General features: G+C 36.7%; 1 protein-coding gene across 1 annotated transcript in view; it reads left to right on the top strand.

The window, feature by feature from the left end:
* The first annotated feature begins 1,496 nt into the window (after positions 1–1,496).
* ZYG11B (zyg-11 family member B, cell cycle regulator) overlaps positions 1,497–25,293 on the top strand; it is a 25,848-nt gene continuing 2,051 nt past the window's right edge. The window contains exons 1-13 of the mRNA XM_034415091.3: positions 1,497–1,919; positions 8,610–8,775; positions 9,410–10,164; positions 15,998–16,138; positions 17,091–17,267; positions 19,604–19,668; positions 20,514–20,613; positions 20,737–20,787; positions 21,734–21,895; positions 23,011–23,058; positions 23,564–23,761; positions 23,849–23,901; positions 24,828–24,925. Coding sequence (XP_034270982.1) covers positions 1,917–1,919; positions 8,610–8,775; positions 9,410–10,164; positions 15,998–16,138; positions 17,091–17,267; positions 19,604–19,668; positions 20,514–20,613; positions 20,737–20,787; positions 21,734–21,895; positions 23,011–23,058; positions 23,564–23,761; positions 23,849–23,901; positions 24,828–24,925 — 2,017 coding nt within the window. The 5' untranslated portion in view covers positions 1,497–1,916. The remainder of the gene's footprint in view (positions 1,920–8,609; positions 8,776–9,409; positions 10,165–15,997; positions 16,139–17,090; positions 17,268–19,603; positions 19,669–20,513; positions 20,614–20,736; positions 20,788–21,733; positions 21,896–23,010; positions 23,059–23,563; positions 23,762–23,848; positions 23,902–24,827; positions 24,926–25,293) is intronic.

Below are 25,293 nucleotides of genomic sequence, written 5' to 3' on the forward strand. Positions count from 1 at the left end.
AATCTGAGCAAATGTTTCTTCACTATGATCTATCTACAATACTGTGGGTTTTGAATCTTTTTTTTCTTTCGTACTGGATTTAAATACAGATATAGTATGATCTGAATCTCAGACAAAAATGGGGTGAAGTTTAGAGGTGTTTTTTTCTCTCCTAATGGGACAGAAACTTCCAATTTCTATTAGTATATTGTGGCTGTTCCATTCTTGTTCTTTTCACAGTAGGAATTTGGTTTTGCTTGTCATCATCTACTCCAGTTTATATATGGGTTATGTATTTGTTGCAATTAGTAAAATATTACTGCTAGCAACACTCATGGGATAATTTTGTGTATGTATGAAACGATTCATGTAAGTTTCATTCTGTATATATATATCTGTTAACATGAGTTATTCTAATTCTGAACTCCTTAGGCTACCAATCAAAAGGCTCAGGCCACAGGGATGTCCTAAGATCCCCCCCCCCCATTTCCTTTTTCTCAGCAGCCCTCAGTGGATTTTCAATTTTCACCTTTTATTGTCTTAATCTATTCTGTTTTGATTTTGGAGCTATCCTATTGTGGATGATCTGACCCCTAAATCCTTTTACATAATTTCTTTCCAAGATATTTCAAAACATAATTGTATGCATGTTTTTCAGCGTGTGTGTGTCATAGACTGTGGCATGCAAGTTGCAGACTATAATGCTTCCATGAAAAGTAAGAAATCCTGTAACTAGCTTGATTATTATGCATTGATGCTTACCTTTTGATGGCTTTGATTACTTGAAGTAAATCTATAAGAGACCATCAGGTGGCAGCACCTACTTGCTTTTGACTGTTGTCTGAAGTTGAACATGGTTAATAAATACTTCCATGGGACATCCATATGGATTATAAGGCGAAATAAAAAAACAAAGGGCAGAAAGCAACAACAAGCTATAATATTGGTTGTGCAGTGCCCAAAGTTGCTTTTGGAGAGATGGGCGACTACTGTATACGAACTTGATCAATAAATTAATAAATATTGCTAGAAAATTATTTAGCTTGTCCTGGGAATTCACCAGGGGCAGAGCTTGTTGGAAGAATGTTTGGATTTTTAAATGTACAAGTGGCTCTGTTTAGTGATAGCAACTATCTGCATGATATTTCTCCCCAAAAGATCAAGCAGACACCAATATTTTTATTACCTGGAAATGCTTCCAGGATTCTATTGTGGTGTGTTTTTTTTTAATCTTTTAAGTTTAACCATGCCCCTGCCCATAGCTACATTTCCGTGTTTGCTGCAACTTAGTATTCTATGTATTTCAAAATGCATTCACAAGCTACCTGTTTGATGAAAAAAAAAGAAGCGACCTAAAAACACGATGTGGACAAATAAATGGAATGCGCGATTCCGGATACATTTTCGATTCCGGATTCTCCTACTGCGGTGATGCAGTTAGGAAGGAAGGCACTCTGCACAAATGCCGGGACACTCTTCTTCTCCACGAATGACATCATAAGTTCCAGCGTTGAACTGGAGGAGGGCGACTGTCAATCATTCCGCCTGCGATTTTTACACTCCCCCCAACTTGAGAGACGAAAAAGCCCAGGGAATTCGGGGGTGACTTACTTCGGAGCACTTTCGTGGTGGCTCCGAAGCTTTTTTGGGGGGCGGGAGGGGGAGGAGAAATAAAAAATTAAAAAAAAAACCCTGCTCCAGCTTCACTTAGCGCGTCTCCTTTAAGGGCAAGCAGCAGCCAGCTTCCCCGAGAGCTTGTGTGTGTCTGCGTGTGTGGATTTAATGCCGGCTCGGCTGAGCCAAATTCACTTCCAGGTCGAGGGTGACAGTTAAGCTGGGGGGGCCCCGGCTCGCTTCTCCACGGTGGTCGGGGCCCGCCCCACAATAGCACAAACAGGAGGCGAGGAGGACGCGGCTGAGGGGTCCCTGGCGCAGAAATGGTGAGTGGGTGGAAGGGGGGGGGGGAATTGCCGCGGCTGCCAGAAAGGGACAGAGAGAGAAAGCGTAGGAAGAGCCACATGGTGGTGGTGGAGGGGGGGGGGACAAATGGGAAAGCCCCGGAGGGAGTACCCCTCTTTTAGTTTCGGATTTTGGAGTCTTGGCTTAACTGCTTCCTATTTTGTCCCTCCCGATCTGTCACTAATGCGGATCTTGCCTTATTGGTCTCCAGCAAACGGGCGAAGATGTACGTCTCTGGGTGTTGGGGAAAGGGATTTTGCTAAGCTTTACTCGGCCTAATAGGGTAAACAAATGGGGGGTAAGGGGGTCCTGTGGTACCTGACCCCCTCCCTGCCCGATGCCCTTAACTACGGATCCAGTGGAATGAGAATCGTGGTAGAAATTTGTGATGGTGGCTTTTAGAAGCGATTGGAATGTGCAGCAGCTATTGGATTCCATCATGGCAAAGTGTACATCTGCCTATATATCCCAAAATTCTGGATGGCCACTGAAAAGGCGGCAAACACATCCCACTGTGTCATCTAGTGGTTGTTTGGATTTTTGCAGCCCAGAGACCTTAGCTCTAAGTAAGATGTATCTCATGCTCAAGTCAGGGGAACCTATCCTTGAGCTCTGTTTGGGCCAGCAGACAGCTCCCTTCCATTACTACATAATTCTATTTACAAATGCTAATGGGAATTGGAATCTGAATTTCTCATATAGTCTTGCATTGAAACACAAGGGAAAAGACATGCGTTCTTTTTTCACTGTGACTATGAGAACAGCTTGTTGGTCTACCTTCAGAAATTTATAAAAATCACCAGGAATTATTAAACCCACTTAATATAATGTATATATGTACTGTACATTACATATACAGGTGTATAATGATGTACTTAATGAAGTTAAGATACCTGAATCGTGGAAAGAAGCAACAATCACATTGATTCCCAAGGAAAATTCCAATTTGGCTTATATTAAAAATTATAGACCAATATCCCTACTAAATTCGGATTATAAAATCTTTATGACAATTATGGCAGACAGACTAAAGAAAATTTTAGAGAATTTCATTCATACTGATCAAAATGGTTTTCTTCCCGGAAGGCATATAAAGAGAACAGGTTGTTAAATTATAACGAGTAGTATTCTAGATTGTTTATAACATTTAGTTAGGTAGGATGGCTGTAAGTGTGGCAGAAATTGATACAGTATAGTTTTAGGTAATAGGAATCCCTATGCAGTAAGAAAATAATTGTCAGCCTTACTTGTGTGTATATGAGAGAGATGGACAGAGCCGTAGAATAGATGGAAAGGCAAAAATGGTTCATGCAATATAGAAAATCCAAGGTTTGCAGCTGTAGGGAAACCTTTTGTGTGAAACTCATATAAACCAGTAAGTTGCATACAGTATAACCTACTATATAATTTCAATTTTATTAGATATAAGAAATAGGGAAAACTCTGTAATATTTGATGAGATATCTCTTTTTCTGTAACTCCTAAACTTATAAGAACACTGTCCTCCTTTGGTTGGGTTTGGCCAAGTTATGATGATTTTTCAGTCTAATCCATCCATTATATATCTGGTGTTTGATGTGAATGGTAGTTTGAGTTAGGCTTTGAGCACTACAAGCTGAGCATTCATAAAAGTACAGCAAAATGCCTGCATTTACTTTAAGAATGTCTTGTAAGCTTTTACACATCTGCCATACCCCTGAAAAACAACAATGAACAATAGAAATCAGAATGTAGTTTTGGTGTGAGAAAACAAGAATGTTCAGCACACGTGTCTTAGTATAAAAGCTGGATTAATTTTCTGGTGTATGTTTACCTGTAGAATAGTTCTTCCAGTGTGATTTTTAGTGTTTAAAAAAAAAGCTGCAGTATTATGGCATTATGGAATGCAAGTGATTTTATTCACATGACCCATAAATATCAAATTGATTCTGGAATAACCTTATCCAAAAAAAGAGAGTATCCATTGTGTTCTAGGATGAATATATTGATTATCTGCTGAGATTTATAACCTTAAAAGGTTGTTTATAATTGCCTTCCTAAATATTTAAAAATACACTCTGCAGTATGTAATAAATAGGCTTACAATCTTAAAAATAGACAAAGGAAAGAAAGATGTATTTAAAAAGACATAGGAGTAATTAATGCTAAGTTAAAATCTCAGCAAATTAAGAAAAGGCTAGAAGAAGAGATATCTGAGGAATTTCTAGAAAAACACAAAACCTTATTCAAGAGTCTTGACGGCAATTAGTAGATAAAATGATACAAAAGACTTTAGATAGGGTTAAGAGAAAATCCATGCAATTTATTATCTAATATATTGGAGATTCTGAAAGGAATAGAAAACGTAGTGAAAGAAAGGGTTGAAATAGAGAAATGAACACATAAAAACAACCATTTGGGTTTATGTATAGACATCAGTCCAATATATACCTATTTTAGTCTAGCTTTTGGTAGAGGCCAGTCAGGGAACAATGGAAGATGGAGACATACATCTCTCCCATTGGATATATCTCTTACTTGTAAGATATAATATATCTTATTGTTCCCACCAGTCTAGGAGTAACACAAATCTTCAAGATTAATAGTACTTGATCAACTTGTTCTCCATGAACTAATCAAATCCCATTTTAAGCCATTTAAATTAGAAGCCATCACTTGTGTCAATAAACTAATTATCTGTTATGTGATTTTATTTTTATTTATCCATTTTTGTTTGTTCTAAATCTCCTGCAGTCAGTATTAAACCCTGGTCCTGGTTTTGAGACATGAAGAATATTTTCTCTTGCCCACCTTTTACATGTTCTGCCTATAAAAATATATCATTAGTTGCTGTCCATTGATATTGCATAGCAAATAGTGAGGCAAACACTTCACATTGAACATTTCCAAAGATTTGTTCTCAGAGCTTTTGTGAAAGTACATTTATCATTCCAAGACAGCTTTTCCTGCCTGGTTCTATTCAGTTGGGTAGAAGAACAACGCTGAATGTAATTCCAGCATATCTGGTAGATGCCAGAGGGAGGGAAGAAGTTTTTTAACTTCCACTTTGTGGTGCACAGGTGCCACAGGTGGCACACGGACCCATATTGGTGGGCATGCGAACATTGCCCTAGTTCAGCTCCAGCGCACAAGTGCACGCCAGCCAGCTGATTTTTGGGCCTTCTCGGCCCACAGGAAGTTGGGAAACAGATCATTTCCCACTTCCAGAGGGCCTTCGGGACGGTGGGGAAGGCCATTTTCATCCTCCCCAGGCTCCTAGAAAGGCTCTGGAGCCTGGGGAGAGCGAAAAAAGGGCTTTCCGGTCCCACCGGAAGTCGACAAACGGGCTGTTTCCGGCCTCTGGAGGGCCTCCGGGAGGATGGAGAAGGCCGTTTTCGTCCTCCCCAGGCTCCAAGAAAGCTTCTGGAGCCTGGGGAAGGCAAAAAATTGGCCTACCAGGCCCACTGTGCCATTGTATGCCAAAAGCGGGGGGAGTACGAGGCAAAAAAATTAGCTATCACTGTCTTAGACCAACAAGGTCTCTTTACTGTATTATAGCAACGTAAATTTGTTCTGTGCTTTACATTTTCTACATGAAATTCCACTATAGGACAAGCACTAAATGTCTGATTTTCCCATTTAAATTTTCTGAAAAAGGAATATTCCTAGTTCATTTCCAAGCTATATGTAAGAAATGGGCCAAGAATACCTTTTCACACAGACAATTATTAATGACCTAGTTTTTGTTGGATTTTTGAAGTAGAAAACACTCTTATGAGTAAGTAATGAGTAAATGTTATGAGTAAGATGTTAAGGGAGCAAAACTTTTTTCTCTTGATTCACTCTGACAATAACTTTTAATCCATCTTGTTGACTTTATTTATATTTTATCTAGGAAAAATACTGATAGTGGGGGTTCACATATGTTACTGCTGCATAGCTGTTTGGTCTATATGTATGGTCTCCAGATTGCAAGCTGTTTTAATGCCATCTGTGTGCTTTACAATGATAGTAACAATAATTCAAAGTAAGCCATTACTGTACAATTAGCAGGATAGTAATAAGAACTGCATCCTCCCCTTTTCCATATTTTATTCTCTAGTTTCTGCTTAATAGTATTTTTTGGAAGAATGATTAGTCTTAAGTCTTAAGAATTAGATGTGTCAAATTCAATTACATATGTATAATTGAGAGAATGAACTAGGTGTTGCATATGCAGTTCTTTATGCTTTTTGCGAAGCCCGGATGCATTTTATTTTAGCTCATTTGAATTTTAAGACAAGCTTGCATGAGGCAGATAAATGAGGCAAAATCTTATATAAAATTTCAAGCTGAAATAAAAGAGAAATGCTAGTCTTGAGCCACACTGGTACATTGGCTTGGAATTCAATTTTTTAGTTAAAAAATAATTGGTACAGCTATTTTTAAATTTTTCGGTAGGAGTGTACAGCTTGCTTGCTTTTGTCTGCATTAGGTATGAGTCACAATATTTGTGTTACCCTGTAAGCTACTGAAAACTAAATTATGGAAAATGACAGACTTGTATGTAGATATAGGAAGAAAACAAAGGGAAAATACCTGGATAATTTGAATAAGAAGTCTATGTGTTTTAGTTCATGAATACTTGGTTATTATAAATTATGAACTGTACATGTTTTGCAATATGTTACCATAACAACATGAACCAGTGCAGAAGAGACAAGGATAACCCCAAAACAGTTATTGTTCAGTGTCCTTTATGTCCATTCTAACATGTTTCTTCAGCATGCGGAATAAAATTATAGGACTCTTCCCAAATCCACAATCTGACACTGAAATCAACTTCCTACTGTGTAATACAAGAAATACAGACTTGAAAAATGATCTATCAAATCCACCTTAAAAACATAAGAGTAGTAATGCTGTTCAGCCAGTTTTGTTGAACATATTACTCTTGCTTGATGATTCAGGATTTTACTTAATAAGAAAAGGGTATATTTGCATTAGTTTGTATGCTTAAACATCATTTTAGGTGCCATTCTTAAGTAATGGCCAGAGTTGTTAAAATTAGCTAGACATTGTTTATTCATTTGTTGATTCTCTAATTTTTTATATGATACAATAATACCTATATTAATTAGTCATAAGTTAGCTTACCTACTTGAAAAAAATGAAATTTAATGAGCTCTTCTCCCTCTAGATATCAAGCATTTTTGTGTCTGTATGTGTACTACAACATGAATCTGTTAGTGAATGGTGGGTGAGCTTATAGGAAATAAATTACCTAATACAGAGAAACTACAATTCTTGGGGAATAAAACTGGATTTAAATAGTGTAATGCATGTCAAAAAGGAGAAACTGTATCACCAAAAAGAGGCCAGAGTATCATCAAATATGGATAATTTATATGTGGAGATACAGTTTTGAGATAATTACTGTAATTTAAATTGAAAGGAGGGACCTGTCAAAGGAGATAATGGCTGGTTTACATTTCTGCATTAAACCATAATCTGATATGCTTGTTTTTAACAGAATACCAGAATAACAGAGTTGGAAGGGTTTTGTCTTAGCAGGATTGCATGCATTTAGCCATTGAGTATGGAATCCAGCCACTGTGGTTTATTTAACGTATCACAATGTATAACATCAAAGCTTAGTATCATGAGCGAATCAAGCCAATAATTAAAGAACTTCTGTATTTTTTTAATTAGCTGATACAGGTCATTGTTTGCAATAATGGTGAATATCTGTAGCTCGGGTGTAGGATGAGAGTGAAGGTTCATTTTCAGAACTTGTGAGTTGGTTTCGGAATATTTCATTACCAGGCTAGGTAACATCTTCAGCAGAGTTTAGGGGTCACAAAACCCCATCACAGGACTCTCACTGGTGACTTACACCCACACCCATCACAAGACCCTGATCTGAGGGGACCCTCACCTGATGTGACATCACATGATCTACTGACCACATGAAGCCCTTATAAACAGAAGAACACTGACATTGACATCCCCTAAACTCTGCTGAAGATGTTACCTAGCCTGGTAACTAAACGCTTAGAAACCAACCCACAAGCTCAGGGAATGAACCTTCTCCATCACAGGTCATTGTTTGCTATGCTTCCTTAGGGTTCTTTTTCTTTAAAATGGATTTGGAATAGACAGTTTTCAAACAGAAAGTAGTCCTTTGTAAAATGGGACACGTGTACACAAACACCCATGCCCACCAATGTTGCGCTAAGTCTAGTTTCCCCTCTTGTTCCATATGTATACTTTGAGATCTGAAACTGAAAGTAAACTAGTAGATACTATATCAATTTTGAGTACAGGTATATTCAGGCTTTGACACTTGTTTGACTCCACAAAATAGAGATCAGAGTAAGTGATACCATATTTGTAATCAGAAAAATTATTTCTTGCTCTCTTTCCTTTTAGGTCTATAATTTTACTTTGAAAATAAATTATCTTTAAGTCAATGATTTGTAATTACATGATTTCAGACAGCTACATACTTATGCAGTAAGATACTTATTACAGTATAGATTCTCACCACTGGCACAAAACGGCCTCTGGTACCAACTTCTACCCTCCAGGTTTTATTTTTAATGGTGATGAGAATTGCAAGTACAGTTCTCCCTCCCCGTTTTGTCAGTTAAACAGTGATAAATGCTGCCTTTTTGAATTTCAAATCTTAGACATTGGACTTCTTTCTGCAGGAAGAAGCTTCACCGTACTCTCTGCTTGACATCTGCTTAAACTACCTAACCTCTGACCTTGAGAAGTTTTGTACGGAAAGGCACGATGGGACATTATGTTTGCAAGAGCCTGGAATATTTCCACAAGAAGTGGCTGACCGATTGCTGCGGACAATGGCATTCCACGGTAAAATAAACCATCCAGATCTGGTAATTGGGGATTCCATTCAAGCATAAAGTGAGCCATCTTAGTTATTTAAACGGGGCTTGAATTTCTCTGCATTTGATTATGAACTCCCACTTGATTTGGCCTGGTTATTTTTAGCTGAAGCGATGCAAAATTGATGGCGTTAAGAATTAAATAGTATTCTGCACCAAGCAAATAGAACAGAATCAGAACATTCTCTTTCATCAACCATTCTAAATTACAGTACAGCATTTAATAGTATTTGAGGCATGGCAGTTTTTGTGCTATTGGAGAATGGAAGTGATACAATAAAAAAAAACCTAGTATAGAAATGCTTCAGAAATAGTGCCGGACAGAAGAGGAAAGAATAAGATGGTATTATAGCCGTCCAATTAAATCAGTTGGTTAAAATCAACTTACAAGACCAAAAAAAAAAAAAAAGCTGGGAATGGGAAGGAGAAAGAGGATGTTTGAGAGTAAGGAGTGCAATTGATTCCTATTTTCTCCTTTTCGAACTTGCTTTCTCCTTGTAATCTGGGCCTGAAGTGGAAATTCTCTGAGTTGTGATAGCTGGCTTGTTTTTCAGTTTTAAAACAGTGTATGTCATATATCTGGTATTCTTCCTTCCCTTTAGGACTGCTTAATGATGCAACAGTGGGGATTTTTCGAGGCAATCAGATGCGTTTGAAAAGAGCCTGCATCCGTAAAGCGAAAATTTCCGCGGTAGCTTTTTGGAAAGCATTCTGCCACCACAAGCTGGTAGAGCTTGATGCTACTGGTGTGAACGCAGACATCACAATCACAGATATCATCAGTGGACTTGGCAGTAATAAATGGATTCAGCAAAATCTTCAATGCCTTGTGCTGAACTCATTAACTCTTTCACTGGAAGATCCCTATGAAAGGTGCTTCAGTCAGCTGACTGGCCTTCGTGCTTTGAGCATCACCAATGTTCTCTTTTACAATGAAGATCTGGCTGACGTGGCTTCACTTCCAAGACTAGAAAGCCTGGATATCTCCAACACCTCAGTCACCGACATAACCGCAACCCTCGCCTGTAAGGATCGCCTCAAATCACTTACCATGCACCACCTGAAATGCTTGAAAATGACAACCACTCAGATTTTGGATGTAATACGAGAGTTAAAATTCCTGAATCACCTTGATATTTCAGATGATAAGCAGTTCACATCTGATATTGCACTTCGTTTGTTAGAACAGAAAGACATCTTGCCTAATCTGGTATCTTTGGACATCTCGGGGAGGAAGCACGTCACTGATGAAGCTGTGGAAACATTTGTAAAACAACGACCTTTAATGCAGTTTGTTGGGCTTCTCGCTACTGATGCTGGCTATTCATTATTTCTCACGGGAGAAGGGAATTTGAAGGTAGGCACCTGTTTGTTACAGTAGTTATTGCAGATCTGAATTATTTAATGAAAGCAATCAAACCTTGGTTATTGATGAATGGGCCAATTCTGATTGTTTGGGGTAAGAGAGGACATGGGGGTGTACTGTGATAATGGCAATCATAGATACTTATTGATACTTCAAAAACCACTCTCTTAACTCTAATAATATTCCCCTCTAAACTAATAATTCTATGGGGTGTTTTTTGTTTTTTTTTACAATAGCGAAATCAAATAACTACAACTACAACATTAGCAGAAGAAAATTCAGTAGTGGCTGTCCAGTGATCCATTACATATATTGTAATGATCAAATAAACTAAACATAGCAAAAAAAGAAAAGAAAAGAAAGAATAGAAACAAGTAAAAAAGGTGATGCGTATAATACCCATTTTATTTATTTATTTATTTATTTATTTAAATTTCTATACCGCCCTTCTCCAAAATAGGACTCAGGGTGGTGAACAGCCAGAGTAAAAAACAATACATACAAAATTTAAAAGCAATTTAAAATAATTAAATATTATTGGCCGTAAATTAAAATAACCCAATTTAAAATCAATTTAAAATTAACTCAAGCCAATTAACTCATTTTTATTAAATCTAGTTCATATGGAAATGTATTGCTTTCCCTTCTCACTTTTTGAGCATAAGGACTTTTCAAAATAGATAACAGATTCATATTCTTGAATCCAATACTTAATACCAGGAGCAGAAAGTTATTTCTTAGTAGAATTAAAAGTCCTTCATTAAATGACAAATTCTATATTTTAGGGATGTACAACCACTGTTTGTGGCTGTTTTGGTTAGCAAACATTCGTAAATATGACCGTAATAAACAGTTATAAAAGTGAATTTTCCAACTGGTGTGTGCCCTCATGACCAAACTTCTGTACCTGACAACAAATCATGTGTATATAAGTACTGTTGTGGCCTCCAGCAGCCAAATCAGAGGAGGAGGAGGTGTGGGTGTCAGGGTCAGCATCAAGGTACCCTGAGAGCTCCAAGGGGGAAGAGGGAATGGAGCAGGCAGAGAGAGACAGAGGTGGGGCCTGGGTCGTCTGTCAGCCCTCAGAATGAAGAGTCAAAAAGGAAAGTCTGGAGGTGGCTGATGAGGAGGAGGAGGAACAGCTGGGTCCAGTGCCTGACACACGGATGCGCAGAAGGCAGAGGAGAGGAGAGGAGAGCAGTGGAAATCCATGGGCCAATCCTTGGGAAGGAAGAGTTACCGCTGCTAGTGAAGCCCCACCTAGCTCTGGGGATAAAAGGTGGGGGGAGATGAATAGATGTGGCAGACAACTATTCATCTCCTGGCTGGCCGGACTTGTTAACCTCCAGTGAGAGAAAAACTTTTTGCCGGGCTGCTTGCGCTTCTAATAAAGGAATCTTTGAGTTAACTTCAAAGGTTTGTTGCTTTTGGGGAGCTGGGTCAGAACAAGTACATAATAATTTATGTGTATAAGAAAGGTTTATTTGAATGAGACAGTGATTCAATCAGTGATCTTTGCAGCATTTCTCTCCCTCCCTCTCTCTCTATCTTATGCTATGATTTGAAACCATGTTTTCACATTGAAAACAAGTGTATGGCTTGGCAACAACATGTGTCCCGCACATAACACTAAGATCATTTTTTTACTACCGTAGCTATATGGCCCCAATGAGCCTTTTGGATAGTTTATGATGAAAGAAAAGAAGGAAAAAGGAAGGGGAACCAGCAATATTAGGCTCCTTAAAGGATGGAGCACAGTGAAACCAATGATTTAGTTGGATAAATTAATTTAAAAAGAGAATTAAAGCTAGCGTTAAATACATACCTAATACCGGTACCAGTCTAGAAAAGACAAAGGATCTAGATTTTAAGAAACAAAACCTACTTATAATTTAAGAACAAAATTAATTTTCGGAAAACATTACTTCATGTCTATTAGATTCCAGAAAAAAATGGTTTAAAAGTGCAGGTGATTTTTTTTTGTGGGGCATTAAAAAAAAAAAGATTTTTTTAAAAATAACAATCCTTAGTATTGTTTTTTAAAAATTGCTATAAAACAATTGGAAAAATAGAAAGGATTGTAGGAATTTTCATTTTTAAAAAATCTGACTGTAAAACTTTATTATAACATGGAATATCTACTGCTTAGAGAATATTGGAGTTTCCTAAACATTATCTAGGTGTTTTAGGGAGGATTCAGAAAAACGGAATGGCTCCAGAGATAATGTCCCATGATCAACCTTGTATATCATAGCTTGTGAGTGGGTGATCCAAAAACCATGTTTATCTTTTTCTTTTTCTATTCCTCCATATGTTATTTGCTTTTTCCTTCAGTGTATACAATAAATCACTTTGCTCTTAAATCCCCAATATCGCAAGAGTGACAATAAGTTCCCTTCACTTTTTGTGTGGTTAGTTTGTTGCTCAGTTGTTGTTCTCGTCACTTCTAATGTGCAGAACAATGAGATGTAGATGGTGCTGCGCTTCTCTTTGCAAAGAACAGAGACATTCCTGCCAGCCAAACAATAGGGCTGATCTGTGAAACAGCAGTTCTCTAGTGAGGAATTGGTTTGGAGAGGTGATGGGAATTGTATTTTAGAGGCAGGCTATGCCCTGCAGTTCAGTAATTGTTCATGGCTGAGTTTTGTTGCTCTAAATGATAATGTAATTTGTTTGGTTTTGCTTTGGCATTTTGCATTTTGCATATATCAAGCTATAATATTATATGTCATGGTTTGTGGTTTAGTATTTATACAAAAAAAATGTACAATTCTGGTTACTGAAATAAATTATGTCAAACAATTAACTGCACAAAGCAGATCACAATGTTCTCTCCTGTTAGTTCTTTAATATTTTTAATATATTACACTGTACAGGTAGTCTTCGACTTACAACAGTTCGTTTAGTGACCGTTCAAAGTTACAATGGCACTGAAAAAGGTGACTTATGACCATTTTTCACATTTACAACTGTAGTAGCAGCCGCATGGTCACATGATCAAAATTCAGAGGCTTGGCAATTGACTCATATTTAGGATGGTTGCAATGTCCTGGGGTCATGTGATTTACCTTTCACAACCACCTGACAAGCAGAGTGAATGGGTAACCATAGTCACTTAACAAGCGTGTTACTAACTTAAATCCAATGATACACTTAACAAGTGTGGCAAGAAAGATAGTAAAATGGAGCAAAACTCACTTAACAAATGTCTCACTTAGCAACATAAATGTTGGGCTCAATTGTTTAGAATAGAATAACAGAGTTGGAAGGGACCTTGGGGGTCTTCTAGTCCAACCCCCTGCATAGGCAGGAAACCCTACACCACTTCAGACAAATTGTTATCTAATCTCTTCTTAAAAATGTCCAGCATTGGAGCATTCACAGCTTCTGTAGGCAAGTTGTTCCACTGATTAATTGTTCTAACTGTCAGGAAATTTCTCCTTCATTCTAAGTTGCTTCTCTCCTTGATTAGTTTCCACCCATTGCTTCTTGTCCTACCCTCAGGTCCTTTGGAGAATAGTTTGACCGCCTCTTCTTTGTGGCAACCCCTGAGATATCAGGACACTGCTATCATGTCACCCTTCTTTTCATAAGACTAGGCAGAACTAGATCCAGTTCCAGCAACCATTCTTTATATGCTTTATCCTCAAGTCCCCTAATCATCTTTGTTGTTCTTCTCTGGACTCTTTCTAGAGTCTTAACATCTTTTTTTTTACATTGTGGCAACCAAAATTGGATGCAGTATTTCAAGTGTGGCCTTAACAAGGCATTATAAAGTGGTATTAACACTTCACGTGATCTAGATTCTATCCCTCTGTTTATGCAGCCTAGAACTGTGTTGGCTTTTTTGGCAGCTGCAGCACACTTCTGGCTCATACCGTTATTTAATTGTGGTCATAAATCAAGGACTACCTGTATATGTTTAGTGTTTTAGAAATGTATATTGCTAGTGCTACAAATTTATATCAAGGAGTTCCTCCTTATAGGTCAGTAAACTTATGTTTCAGTCGCAGTTTTATTTATCAGAGAAGAGCAAAGTAAGCTTATATAAAGACACATGGAGACAATTTATTAATTGTCAGAGTTTAGGCAGTGTAACTAGTATTATGAGATAACCCCATGAGCAAAACACAGCACACAGCACACAGAGCCTTTAGATAAATAACAGTGGTTTACATCAGTGGTGAAATGTAAAATTTATTAGTACTGGTTTTGTGGGCATGGCTTGGTGGTGGTGGGGTAATGTGACTGGGTGGGCGTGGCCAACTTTTTTTTACCTTTTAAAACCATTTTTTCTACAACCTCTTCGGCTGAAGAGGTTGTAAAAAAATGTTTTTAAAAGCCTCTGACGATCCCAGCTGAGTTGCCTGATCGTCAGAGGCTTTTTTTCTTTTAAAAGCCTCTGACGATCCCAGCTGAGCCATGCGAGAGCCAGTAGTAAAAAAATGCTTAAAAAGTAAAAGAATAAAGTTCCGATGATCGGGAGTTGCTCAGCTGATCGTCGGAACTTTTTTTTTTTTACAGTTTTTTTACTACCAGTTCAGCGAACCAGTAGCATTTTTTACTACCGGTTCGGGTGAACTGGCCCATACCGGTAGCATTTCACCCCAGCTTACAGCTATTAAATCTGCATTACCTGACATTAATCAAATGCAATTAACTAAGAAGAAAAAGTTTGGCACTTGTTTACCATATTTAAGTTTCAAACTGCATAAAAAGCAGTTACCTATTCAATATAGGTTGCTTAAACAGTAATGCCATTCCTGGAGTTGTTGAATCTTTTAAAAATCTTTTAAAATAATTTATACTTGTGTTTCAGCACTTTCACAGTTCTTTCTAAACAATGCCTGTGTGGGCTAGGTTAGCACACCAAGCTATATTACATCTGGTTTTCAAATCACAATTGTTGAATTCACACATGGTAAGCTAATTGCAGACAAATGCAGTGTGTGAACCAGGTCATGAGATCATTCCTAAATGTAGCAGATAGGCCAACTCTACACATCTGTTCAGAAATAAACTCCACTGACCTTACAAGACTTTTGATGTAAATACATTGCTGTAATTGTATGTAGATCTGTTTCTATATGTATATATAAAGATACACATATACACAAATGTATATTTCTTTACTGAAATATGTACAGACCACTTCTTAGAAAAGCAATTTATTATAGAATTAAAGCATCAGTTAAAGAACTTTTAAAAGTCTGAAACAGGTTAACTTTGAGGATGCTTGATCTGATAGAAAAGTACTAATTATTTTGGGATATTCAGTGAATCTGTTGTTTGGCATCTGCATTTGTAATGTATTCTGCATACTAGAATTGTCTACTGGTCTAGAATCTGCAGCATGTTGGAAAGCAGACTTGCCAATACACAGTTTGTCCAGTTTATAGACAGCGTCATCGATATGTCTCATTAAATAGATGAGGATAAAACTGGCATGGAAAATAAATAAATAATTTTTTTAAAAAAGAAAATAAATACAAAAATAATATAAACACTTGAATATTGCTTGAAAAAAATTGATTATAGTTGAAAATAGTTCAAAGTTTAATTATTTATGAACAATATTAGAGGAGAATATCTGAAAAACCTAATATATTTTGGGAAAATTCTGTCAGCTTGGCAGAAGTTTAGCATTTATAAGAATAATTCAGAAAAAGTAAGTTAAATGTATATAATTTTTCAGCAGCATACATAACTTCCAGCCTTTTCTCTTGTAGTGAAATAAAAATAGATCATTTGCAAATATTTCTGTTACCTGTATTTTTTTTTTCTAATTGCAAACAGATAATGTTGTGTGTTCTATATTTTGAAGGTTTCTGGAGAAGCAAATGAAACTCAGATTTCGGAAGCTCTGCGGCGTTACAGCGAGCGGGCATTTTTTGTGAGGGAGGCACTGTTTCATCTGTTTAGCCTTACGCACTTTATGGAAAATACCAAACCAGAAATTCTGAAGGTAAAACTATTTAAACTGATAGGACATCTCTCTAATGGAATTACAAAATGTGATGGACTTTAGCAAAACAGAGATCATGGAATATGTGTACACTGGCAGATTTGGAGCAGTGAGAGAAAAGAGAAGCATTTTAGTAACAATTCAGAAGCTGTGGTCGTCATGTTTACATAAGTTATGCTAAATTTAGCATAGAAGAAGTAGGAGGCGTTGCCTGCATCCATAAAACATTGTAGAGCGCATATCTGTATTGTGGAGTAGGAATCTTATTCGTTCAGTAATTGTCAAATGAAATGATATCCAGTTAAATTGATTAGCTTTCCATGTTGTGAAGTGGCCAAAACGGTGAATAGAATTAGGGCCTGTAATTATGGATTGGTACAACACAGCAGCAAAGTAGCAAGGTAAGAAATAAGCATTTTCCTGAAAGGAAAATGTAGGAGAAAGAGCTTTCCCTTCAAAAAATAGGAGTGAGCTGCTCAGTTTTTTTATCTCTCCTCCAATGGTTCAGTTTAATTGCTAAACAAAATCAATAAAATTGACATAGTCCATATTATTTATATTGTAAAATAAATAGCAGTATACGCAGCTTCAGAGAGGTTTTCGTTTTTTGCACAAATTTGTGTGAGACTGTTCAAAGTTGTATTTCATAAGTTTGCCCCAGGCCAGAGATCTAGGTCTCTTTTTCGGCCCACTTTATTTAACATTAAAATGGAAGGAAACAACATGGAGGAGTGCAAAGGGCCGGGCCTTTTGACAAGTTGCCTCTAGTCATGAAAAGAAAAAGTTGGAAATAATCAAGGTAGATCTGTGAATTGGAGTGTAAGATACCTGCCAGCTAATTTAAAGAACTTTAGAAATACTAAACTAATTCTGCTTTGGATATGGTAGCTGTTTTCATTGTAGATGATAAGCAAGCCAGCTCACAATTTCCTCTCTTGATCCTTCCTTACAGCTTGTAGTTGTTGGCATGAGAAATCATCCTCTGAATTTGCCTGTGCAATTAGCAGCAAGTGCCTGTGTGTTTAACCTGACAAAACAAGATTTAGCTGCAGGCATGCCAGTTAGGCTCCTAGCAGATGTTACCCACTTACTCCTTAAAGCCATGGAGCATTTCCCCAACCACCAACAAGTAAGCCTTTCCACTTTTAATATTTTTTTTGAGGTAATGGACATAGCATTTCAAATGCAGAATCAGTGTATTGTTTTTTTTTAAATCCTTTGAGATGAATTCTTCCACTAGATACACAAAGTGCTTCATATATACTGTTAATTTTGATTATGTGTGGATAGGTGTTAAAACGGTTTTTTAAATGCTTGTATTTTATAACAGGAATATTGTGAAAGTGAATATTGTCTTTTTAGAAAAGTTGAGCTTCAGTGTAATATATTATGAATATATCCAATATTGGTTCATGACTGAAGAAACAATAGAGGAGAATATTGATAGCTCAGGATTGAAATGAGGGATCCTTGGTGCTCTCTGGGCTTGACTGGTTTCTTGCGGACATTTCATTACCCAAATTAGGTAACTTCATGAGTGATGATGTTACCTAGTTTGGATAATGAAACTTCTGCAAGAAAACAACCAAGCTCAGAGAGCAGCAAGGACTCCCTCATGACTGATGGATTTGCAGTTCTACTGTTGACATTGCATGTATCATAAAACAGAAACATTTTACAAATTAGCATTCAGTGGCAATTACTCTAAATGTTACGAAGTATGCACCACACCAGAAGTAGACAACTTTTTGGTGACTTGGAATCTCACTTCACATTTTTATTTTTTTAAAAAATTTTTAATAAATTTTATTAGAGCATTTTGTTATAGTTAAAAAAAAATCAAAAACAAATGTATAATAATTTTTCTATCATGGTGTAACATTGCCAAAATATCCATATCCATATATATATATACCAATAATCAGAGAGTAAAAATAGAAAATATTTACAGATTCTTGTATACAAATTTACCTTTCCAATACTTATTGATTACCATAAATATACCATAATCTATAATTATAATCTCTCTCCCATCGTTTCAATCATACCACATACTCCAACTACCATAAAAGTCTGAGTCTCTTTTACCCTTGATCAGTTTTGTAAGTCTATCGGACCCATAGGAAAATGGGTAGGCATTTTTGATGTTTTTTTTTTTAAATCTGTGTTTAAATTTACATAGGGCTACCATTAGTTTTCATTTATGTCCTGTCCCAAAATGGCATGAGGCTGGCCTGCCGATTTTTGATAATTCTGGTCATAGAAGGCTTTAAGAGAACCTTGAAGTAGAACTTTCACCTACATCTTGTACATTCTTTTCTGTTGTAATGCTTAACTATCTCCTGTTCCTCTGAATTCAGATATTCTCTTTTTATTCTTCATCATGGATAAGCCATTAATCCATGATGAATAATGATTATCATTAATAAGTCAGAAACTTCTCTTTAATATTAACCACAAAGTTAACTTTCATCCAAACCCTAAACTTTGGCCAGGCCTATGAGTCCTATGAGCGGTGGCTCAGTGGCTAAGACGCTGAGCTTGTCGATCGAAAGGTCAGAAGTTTGGAATCCCTAGTACCACGTAACGGGGTGAGCTCCTGTTACTTGTCCCAGCTTCTGCCAATCTAGCAGTTCGAAAGCACGTAAAAAATGCAAGTAGAAAAATTGGGACCATCTTTGGTGGGAAGGTAACAGCGTTCCGTGCTCCTTTGGCGTTTAGTCATGCTGGCCACATGACCACAGAGACATCTTTGGACAGCGCTGGCTCTTCGGCTTTGTAACGGAGATGAGCACCGCCCCCTAGAGTCGGGAACAACTAGCACATATGTGCGAGGGAAACCTTTACCTTTTATGAACTGTATGGTTTGTAGAAATAAAAGGGCTATTAAGGTATCATTTGAACTACCCTTTGTCCAGAGTCAAATGAGGTTGCAAGTTGTAGGCAATGAAAATTAGAAATTGGGATTGTCAAGATCATTCTTATGGTGATTACTTAGAAGAGACTGCAGTAGCTGCAGGTAGATTAAGTTTAGTGTATCTTACATAAAGAACCTAGATTGGGCTCAATTTTTTAACTCTACAATGAATTCAATTTACCCTATAAAGGAAACCTAATAGTCTCTTTTCCTTTTGTTAAGCATATTTTAATGCTTTGTTTCTTGAAACACACTTTTACCCTCTATCTTATTTGTAGATATCACAATATATGTTGCTACAGATGGATATTTATAAGCATCCTAAATACTGGTGTAGAAAATACAAATAAGAGATTCATATTTATGAATACATATGCACATTTTTATCATTTTTGTTCAATTTTATTTCAAAATAACTATGTTCATAAATGATATGAACTCATTAGAAGAAATGGCAAATTATCAATATGTTACAAGATTCATTTGTGAGAAATAAAATCCTGTCCTAGATATGAAATATTTTTGCTGTGTTTTTTTCCATCTTACAGCTGCAAAAGAACTGTCTTTTATCATTGTGCAGCGATAGGATACTTCAGGATGTTCCATTTAACAGGTTTGTTTTTATTTTTCAAATTATGAAGACAAGGAAAAGGAATTTTAAGATTGCTGTCTAAATGCAGTTGATCACTCTATCTCACTACTGAATAATTTTAAATAATTCTCCTTATTCATAGCTAATGGATAGAAGGATTTTCTGTCTATCCGTCCATCCATCCATTCATTCACCCACCTACTTATCTGAAATGCCAACTTTTTTCTAAGCATATATTAAGACAGAAGTTGGTAATTTATTCATTTATCATTTTTAAATGTTGCATATTCAAGCAACTCAAGATGCTAACCATAGTCCTAATAACAGGTAAATAAATGCTCTGATAATTTGTAAAGGAACCTATGAACATTGGTGAAAAAAGACTTGGAAACCAGAAGGGGCTGCTTATGTTCTCTAATAGTTATAGACATTGAACAACCTCTTGGCTATGCTTCAGTGACTGCAGTTTGCTATTGCTTGGAACTAATACAACCTCTTTTATAAACTATGCTCTTAGTACGTGCATGAGTGCATGTTGTGTTGCAGGATAGAGAAAGTTCATCCTGGAACCATCAGCCAATGATGAATTGGCATCTATAGCAGTCTCTGCCCAGTACTAAAATCTAGATCTTGAAAATAAAAAATGGACAGACAGAAAGACATATTACTGGCCCAAAGTGGCCAATCATTCTTAAACTCTGTCAAGAAGTAGAAATTGTTTTGCTCTCTTTAAATAGCTGACGCCAGCTGAAGGTTTTATTATAGTTCTGTTGTACATTGCTATATTCCTTTGGGCTGAAATATGGTAGCTGGAGTTTTTATTTGCCCATTGTCAAGATTTTCTGCCTATGGTTTTTTTCCCCCAGGTTTGAAGCAGCTAAACTTGTCATGCAATGGCTATGTAATCATGAAGATCAAAACATGCAGAGGATGGCAGTGGCTATTATTTCCATTCTTGCTGCAAAGGTGTGAGATTTTGGTGCTTCACCATTTTAGCCTTAATTTCCAAGTCTTACCAACAGCAATCTGACATTTCTCTGTGTTTGTTTTCTCTGTTTGTTTGTTTGTTTGTTTGTTTGTTACTTAAAGCTTTCAACAGAACAAACAGCTCAGCTTGGGGCAGAGCTCTTCATTGTCAGGGTAAGCAATTAGAACGATTTGAAATGACTGAAATGCTAATATTAACTGAGTTGGCATAATAAAAGAATGTGGTTTATTTGATTTGGGATGGGATGTTACACAAACTGTTATAAATTATTTATACAGCTTATGCATTCTATACATAAATAAACCCAGCCACTGTGCCTTTCAAATCATGTTTTGCCTCAATAATGTGTGAACTCAAGTCTCTGTCTGTAATAGTGTTAAGTGGAAATGCTCAATGTTCCTCTCCTTGAAGGGTTTGTTTGTTTTTTTACAAAAAATCTTGCTACTTTGGCATACACAACTGTTGTGCCTCCTTTCCCCCAAATATTGAAGCATTAATGTGCCCTGTTACTTTCAAATTCAAGAGAGGAAAGAAATCATTTGATTTTAATTTTTTTTTGATCACATGCTCTTACACAGCCATCCTAAGTACTATAGTGCATCACAGGTGTACATCACTCGCATACTTCATACACAAACAATGATCTTTCACACAAAAAATTAAACTCACTGTGATAATAGAATGGATAAAAAGTGGTTAGTAATGGTCCTTTGGTTGGAGATCTTTATTTTATTCATTTTAAATAAATAAGCAAACTTTCTGGCCAAATTGCAATAAAATATACTTTAGCGATGTTTGTATTATATGTGTATGTAATACACCTTGCCTAATTATGTATAAAGTTGAGAGTGATTTAATTTTAGGACAAAAGGAACCTTTCTTTTTTATGCCAGTATTTTTCAAATCTGAATTGCCCAGCATCGGTTAAGACCACATGATTTAAATTTGCCAAGTTTTAAAAACACTATTTTTAGACTATGACAGTAGTAGGTTTAAAGAAACGTTCTCATTGTGACTGTTATGCCATTAAGTATCTGAGATTTGAAAAGAGTGACTTAACAATATCAATTGCTTTATTCCTTTCCCCCTCCCCCCCAGCAACTTCTTCAAATTGTGAAGCAAAAAACAAATCAGAACGTAGTGGACACTACACTTAAGTTTACGCTGAGTGCACTTTGGAATCTCACTGATGAGTCTCCAACCACGTGTCGGCACTTTATTGAAAATCAAGGGCTGGAACTCTTCATGAAAGTTTTGGAGGTGGGAACTGAAAGATATATGTCAACATCCGTCAGATACATATTATTGTATCTGTTTACTTCAGTTTCCTAATAGAGATAATGAGCTTTGTAATTTTGAAGTCATGCTGTATACTTGTGATAGGCTTCTTATTTTCACAAGCAGCAGTCCTCAAACCAATTACAGGTAGTCCTTGGCATAGGACCCCAATTGAGCCCAAAATTTCTGTTGCTAAGTGAGACAGTTGTTAAGTGAATTTTGTCCCATTTTACTACCTTTCTTGGCACAATTGTTAAGTGAATCACTGCAGTTGTTGAATTAGTAACAGGGTTGTTAAGCGAATCTGGCTTCCCCATTGACTTTGCTTGTCAGAAGGTTGCAAAAGGTGATCATGTGACTCAGTGGTGGGTTTCAAATTTTTTTACTACTGGTTCTGTGGGTGTGGCTTGGTGGGTATGGCAGGGGAAGGATATTGTAAAATCTCTATCCCCTCCCCAATCCAGGGGACGGTTACTGCAAAATCTCCATTTCCTCCCGATCAGCTGTGATTTGGGAGGCAGAGAATAGATGGGGGCGGGGCCAGTCAGAATTTTACTACCGGTTCTCCAAACTACTCAAAATTTCCGCTACCGGTTCTCCAGAACTGGTCGGAACCTGCTGAAACCCACCTCTGATGTGACTCCAGAACATGCAACCATCATAAATATGAGTCAGTTGCCAAGCATCTGAATTTTGAACATGTGACCATGGGGATGCTGCAATGGTCGTAAGAGTGAAAAATGGTCATTATAGTCACTTTTTTCATTGCTGTTGTAACTTCGAATGGTCACTAAATAAACTGTTGTAAGTCAAGGACTATCTATAACTAAGATTGTCCATAGAAATCTTGACTCTTCTCTCAGGTCAGCTCACAAAACAATGTGCCTTGTCTCTTGTTGAAAGAATTAAAAAGTCCTTTCGTATACTTCCTCTGACTCAATCATCCTGCTTTGGATAGCAGTGACTGAAAGTTGATCCTGTACTGCCAAAATAATTATTTAATTTTGTAGACTTCTCTGAGAATGTAATCTGCTTGTTATCCAATATTAGCAAAATATTATTACTTACTAATGGTTGTCTATTCTTTTAATTTACAGTCTTTTCCTTCAGAGTCTTCTATCCAACAGAAGGTTCTTGGTCTTTTGGTAAGATGAAAATAATAGTATTTTTTAACCTGGATGTCGGCAATGTTTGTTTTCACTATTATCTTTTTTTCCTGCTCCCTCTAACATTCTTCACTACTGTACTTGGAATACATTATTTTTAATTCCATTCTATTAACTTTTGGCCCAGTCAGACCAACCCTGTTCCTTCACAATCTCTGTTTATTTCAGCTTAAGGGTTAGCATTAGAACACAACTTTGACTCAATAAATAGATTAATCTAGACTAACATCCTATTTCCATCAATATCAGGGCAGCTTTGAGGACAGTCTTCTCCAACCCATTGTCCTCAAAATGCAATACAGTAGATTGGAATTCAATCAGCATACCCAGTCTAATGACTTATATGTTGAGAAAACTGTTCTAGAAAGTAGGACAGAAAATGAAAGGCCATGTCTGCAGTAGTAGTTTTTCAGAAACATCTGGAAAAGCATCTTAATTAGTTAGGACCGTTTGTACTAAAATTTCTTCTTCTTTTTTTACTTAGAACAATATTGCAGAGGTTAAAGAACTCCATTCTGAGCTAATGTGGGAAGACTTCATAGACCACATCAGCAAGTTGTTGCACAGTGTTGAGGTGGAAGTCAGTTACTTTGCAGCTGGGATTATTGCTCATTTAATATCCCGAGGAGAACAAGCCTGGACATTAAGTCGCAACCAGAGAGCCTCACTCCTTGATGAACTGGTATAGATGTGACTGAAAAATATTTCCTCCTTTTCTCTGAGTTACTTTGTAAACCTTTGCAATAACATTTCTTTCTTTGTTTTATAGCATTCTGCCATTTTGAATTGGCCTACACCAGAATGTGAAATGGTGGCATACAGGTAACTATGGATTTGAAATAAACTCTTCAAAAAATATTAATACAAGTTAGTATTAATAGTTAGTTTGTTGCACATAAGACTATTTTTTCCAGAAGTATGTATAGTCTGCCTATCGTGACAAAATCATGTTTCTGATTTTCCAAGATACAATTGAAAGACATTTTAGGTTATAATCCCGCATACCTATTAATGAATAAATCCATTGAATTCAGCGGGATATTCTTAGTATACATGTGTTGGATTGCTTTGTTGATCTGCCATATTCTTAATGTGTTCAGTGGACTTAACATTGATTTATCCTTCATTTTAAATCTGAAGCCAGTAGTACTGCTGCTAAGGAAGAAAACTGAAGTAGTTTTCGAATTAAAACTGATGCAAAAGATGTATTTTCATGCAGGTTTATAATTAGTCTATTCGACTCCAGTGCTAAAACAGGTTGAAACCTTCAGATGGGGGCAGATTTGTTATGAATGAATAAGTAAATGTTATACGATCGGAGCGCTACTTCTGGGTATTGTGCTTCTATTGTCTAATTATCACTTTCTATCCAAACCTCTCCCAATTATGAAAAATTTAAATAGCTTTTACCTTCTTCCCCACACATTCTAGTAGACAGAAAATTTGTAGGGTTTGTCGAATGTCATGGTTTCCTGTTAGGAATTGCTTGTATTCCAGTAATGAGGAGCTGTATTGCCATGATACATCCTTTTATACTAGTATTTCAGATGTATCCTACCAGCTCTAGGAAGAAAGCAATGACAAATCACTTCAGAAAATGATGTAACAGAGCAGCATGGACTTGACCATGTAGTATCCCAGAATCAAGAGTGACTTGAAAGGACCAAAAAATGTGTGTGTGCATAAATGCTGTACTCACAATTAAAATCTCAGAATGTTGGACTTTTCCTTTTTCTCTTCATGAATAGGTCTTTCAACCCTTTTTTCCCCTTGCTTGGTTGCTTCATGACTCCTGGGGTGCAGCTCTGGGCTGTATGGGCTATGCAGCATGTTTGCAGCAAAAATCGTATGTATTGACAAAAAAAAAAGCTTCTTTATATTAAACAATTCTTTCAACATAAGAGTAATTAGTAGGCACTAGATAATTCTTGTGATATCTAGCAATACAGATTTGAAATATTTTTTGGGGGAAATGGGGAATGGAAATAATCTTGTAGCAATTCTGTCACAGTTAAAAGGCAAGCTATGCGAGTAGGTAAATTGTAAATGTTTTCGATTTTAGCAGCTAATGATGATGCAGTGGGTGGCATTTTGAACTTGCAAACAGATCTAGCTTGGTCTTTGTTCAACTGATAAGTCAGTCTATGTCTAACAAATGTAACAAGATACTTGTTATCCTCTTCCTCTTACTTAATTAAAGTGCTCTCCATCCAT

Source organism: Pantherophis guttatus, chromosome 3 (genome assembly GCF_059756535.1).
Source record: "Pantherophis guttatus breed Tessera chromosome 3, ASM5975653v1, whole genome shotgun sequence".
Classification (NCBI taxonomy): Eukaryota; Metazoa; Chordata; class Lepidosauria; order Squamata; family Colubridae; genus Pantherophis; species Pantherophis guttatus.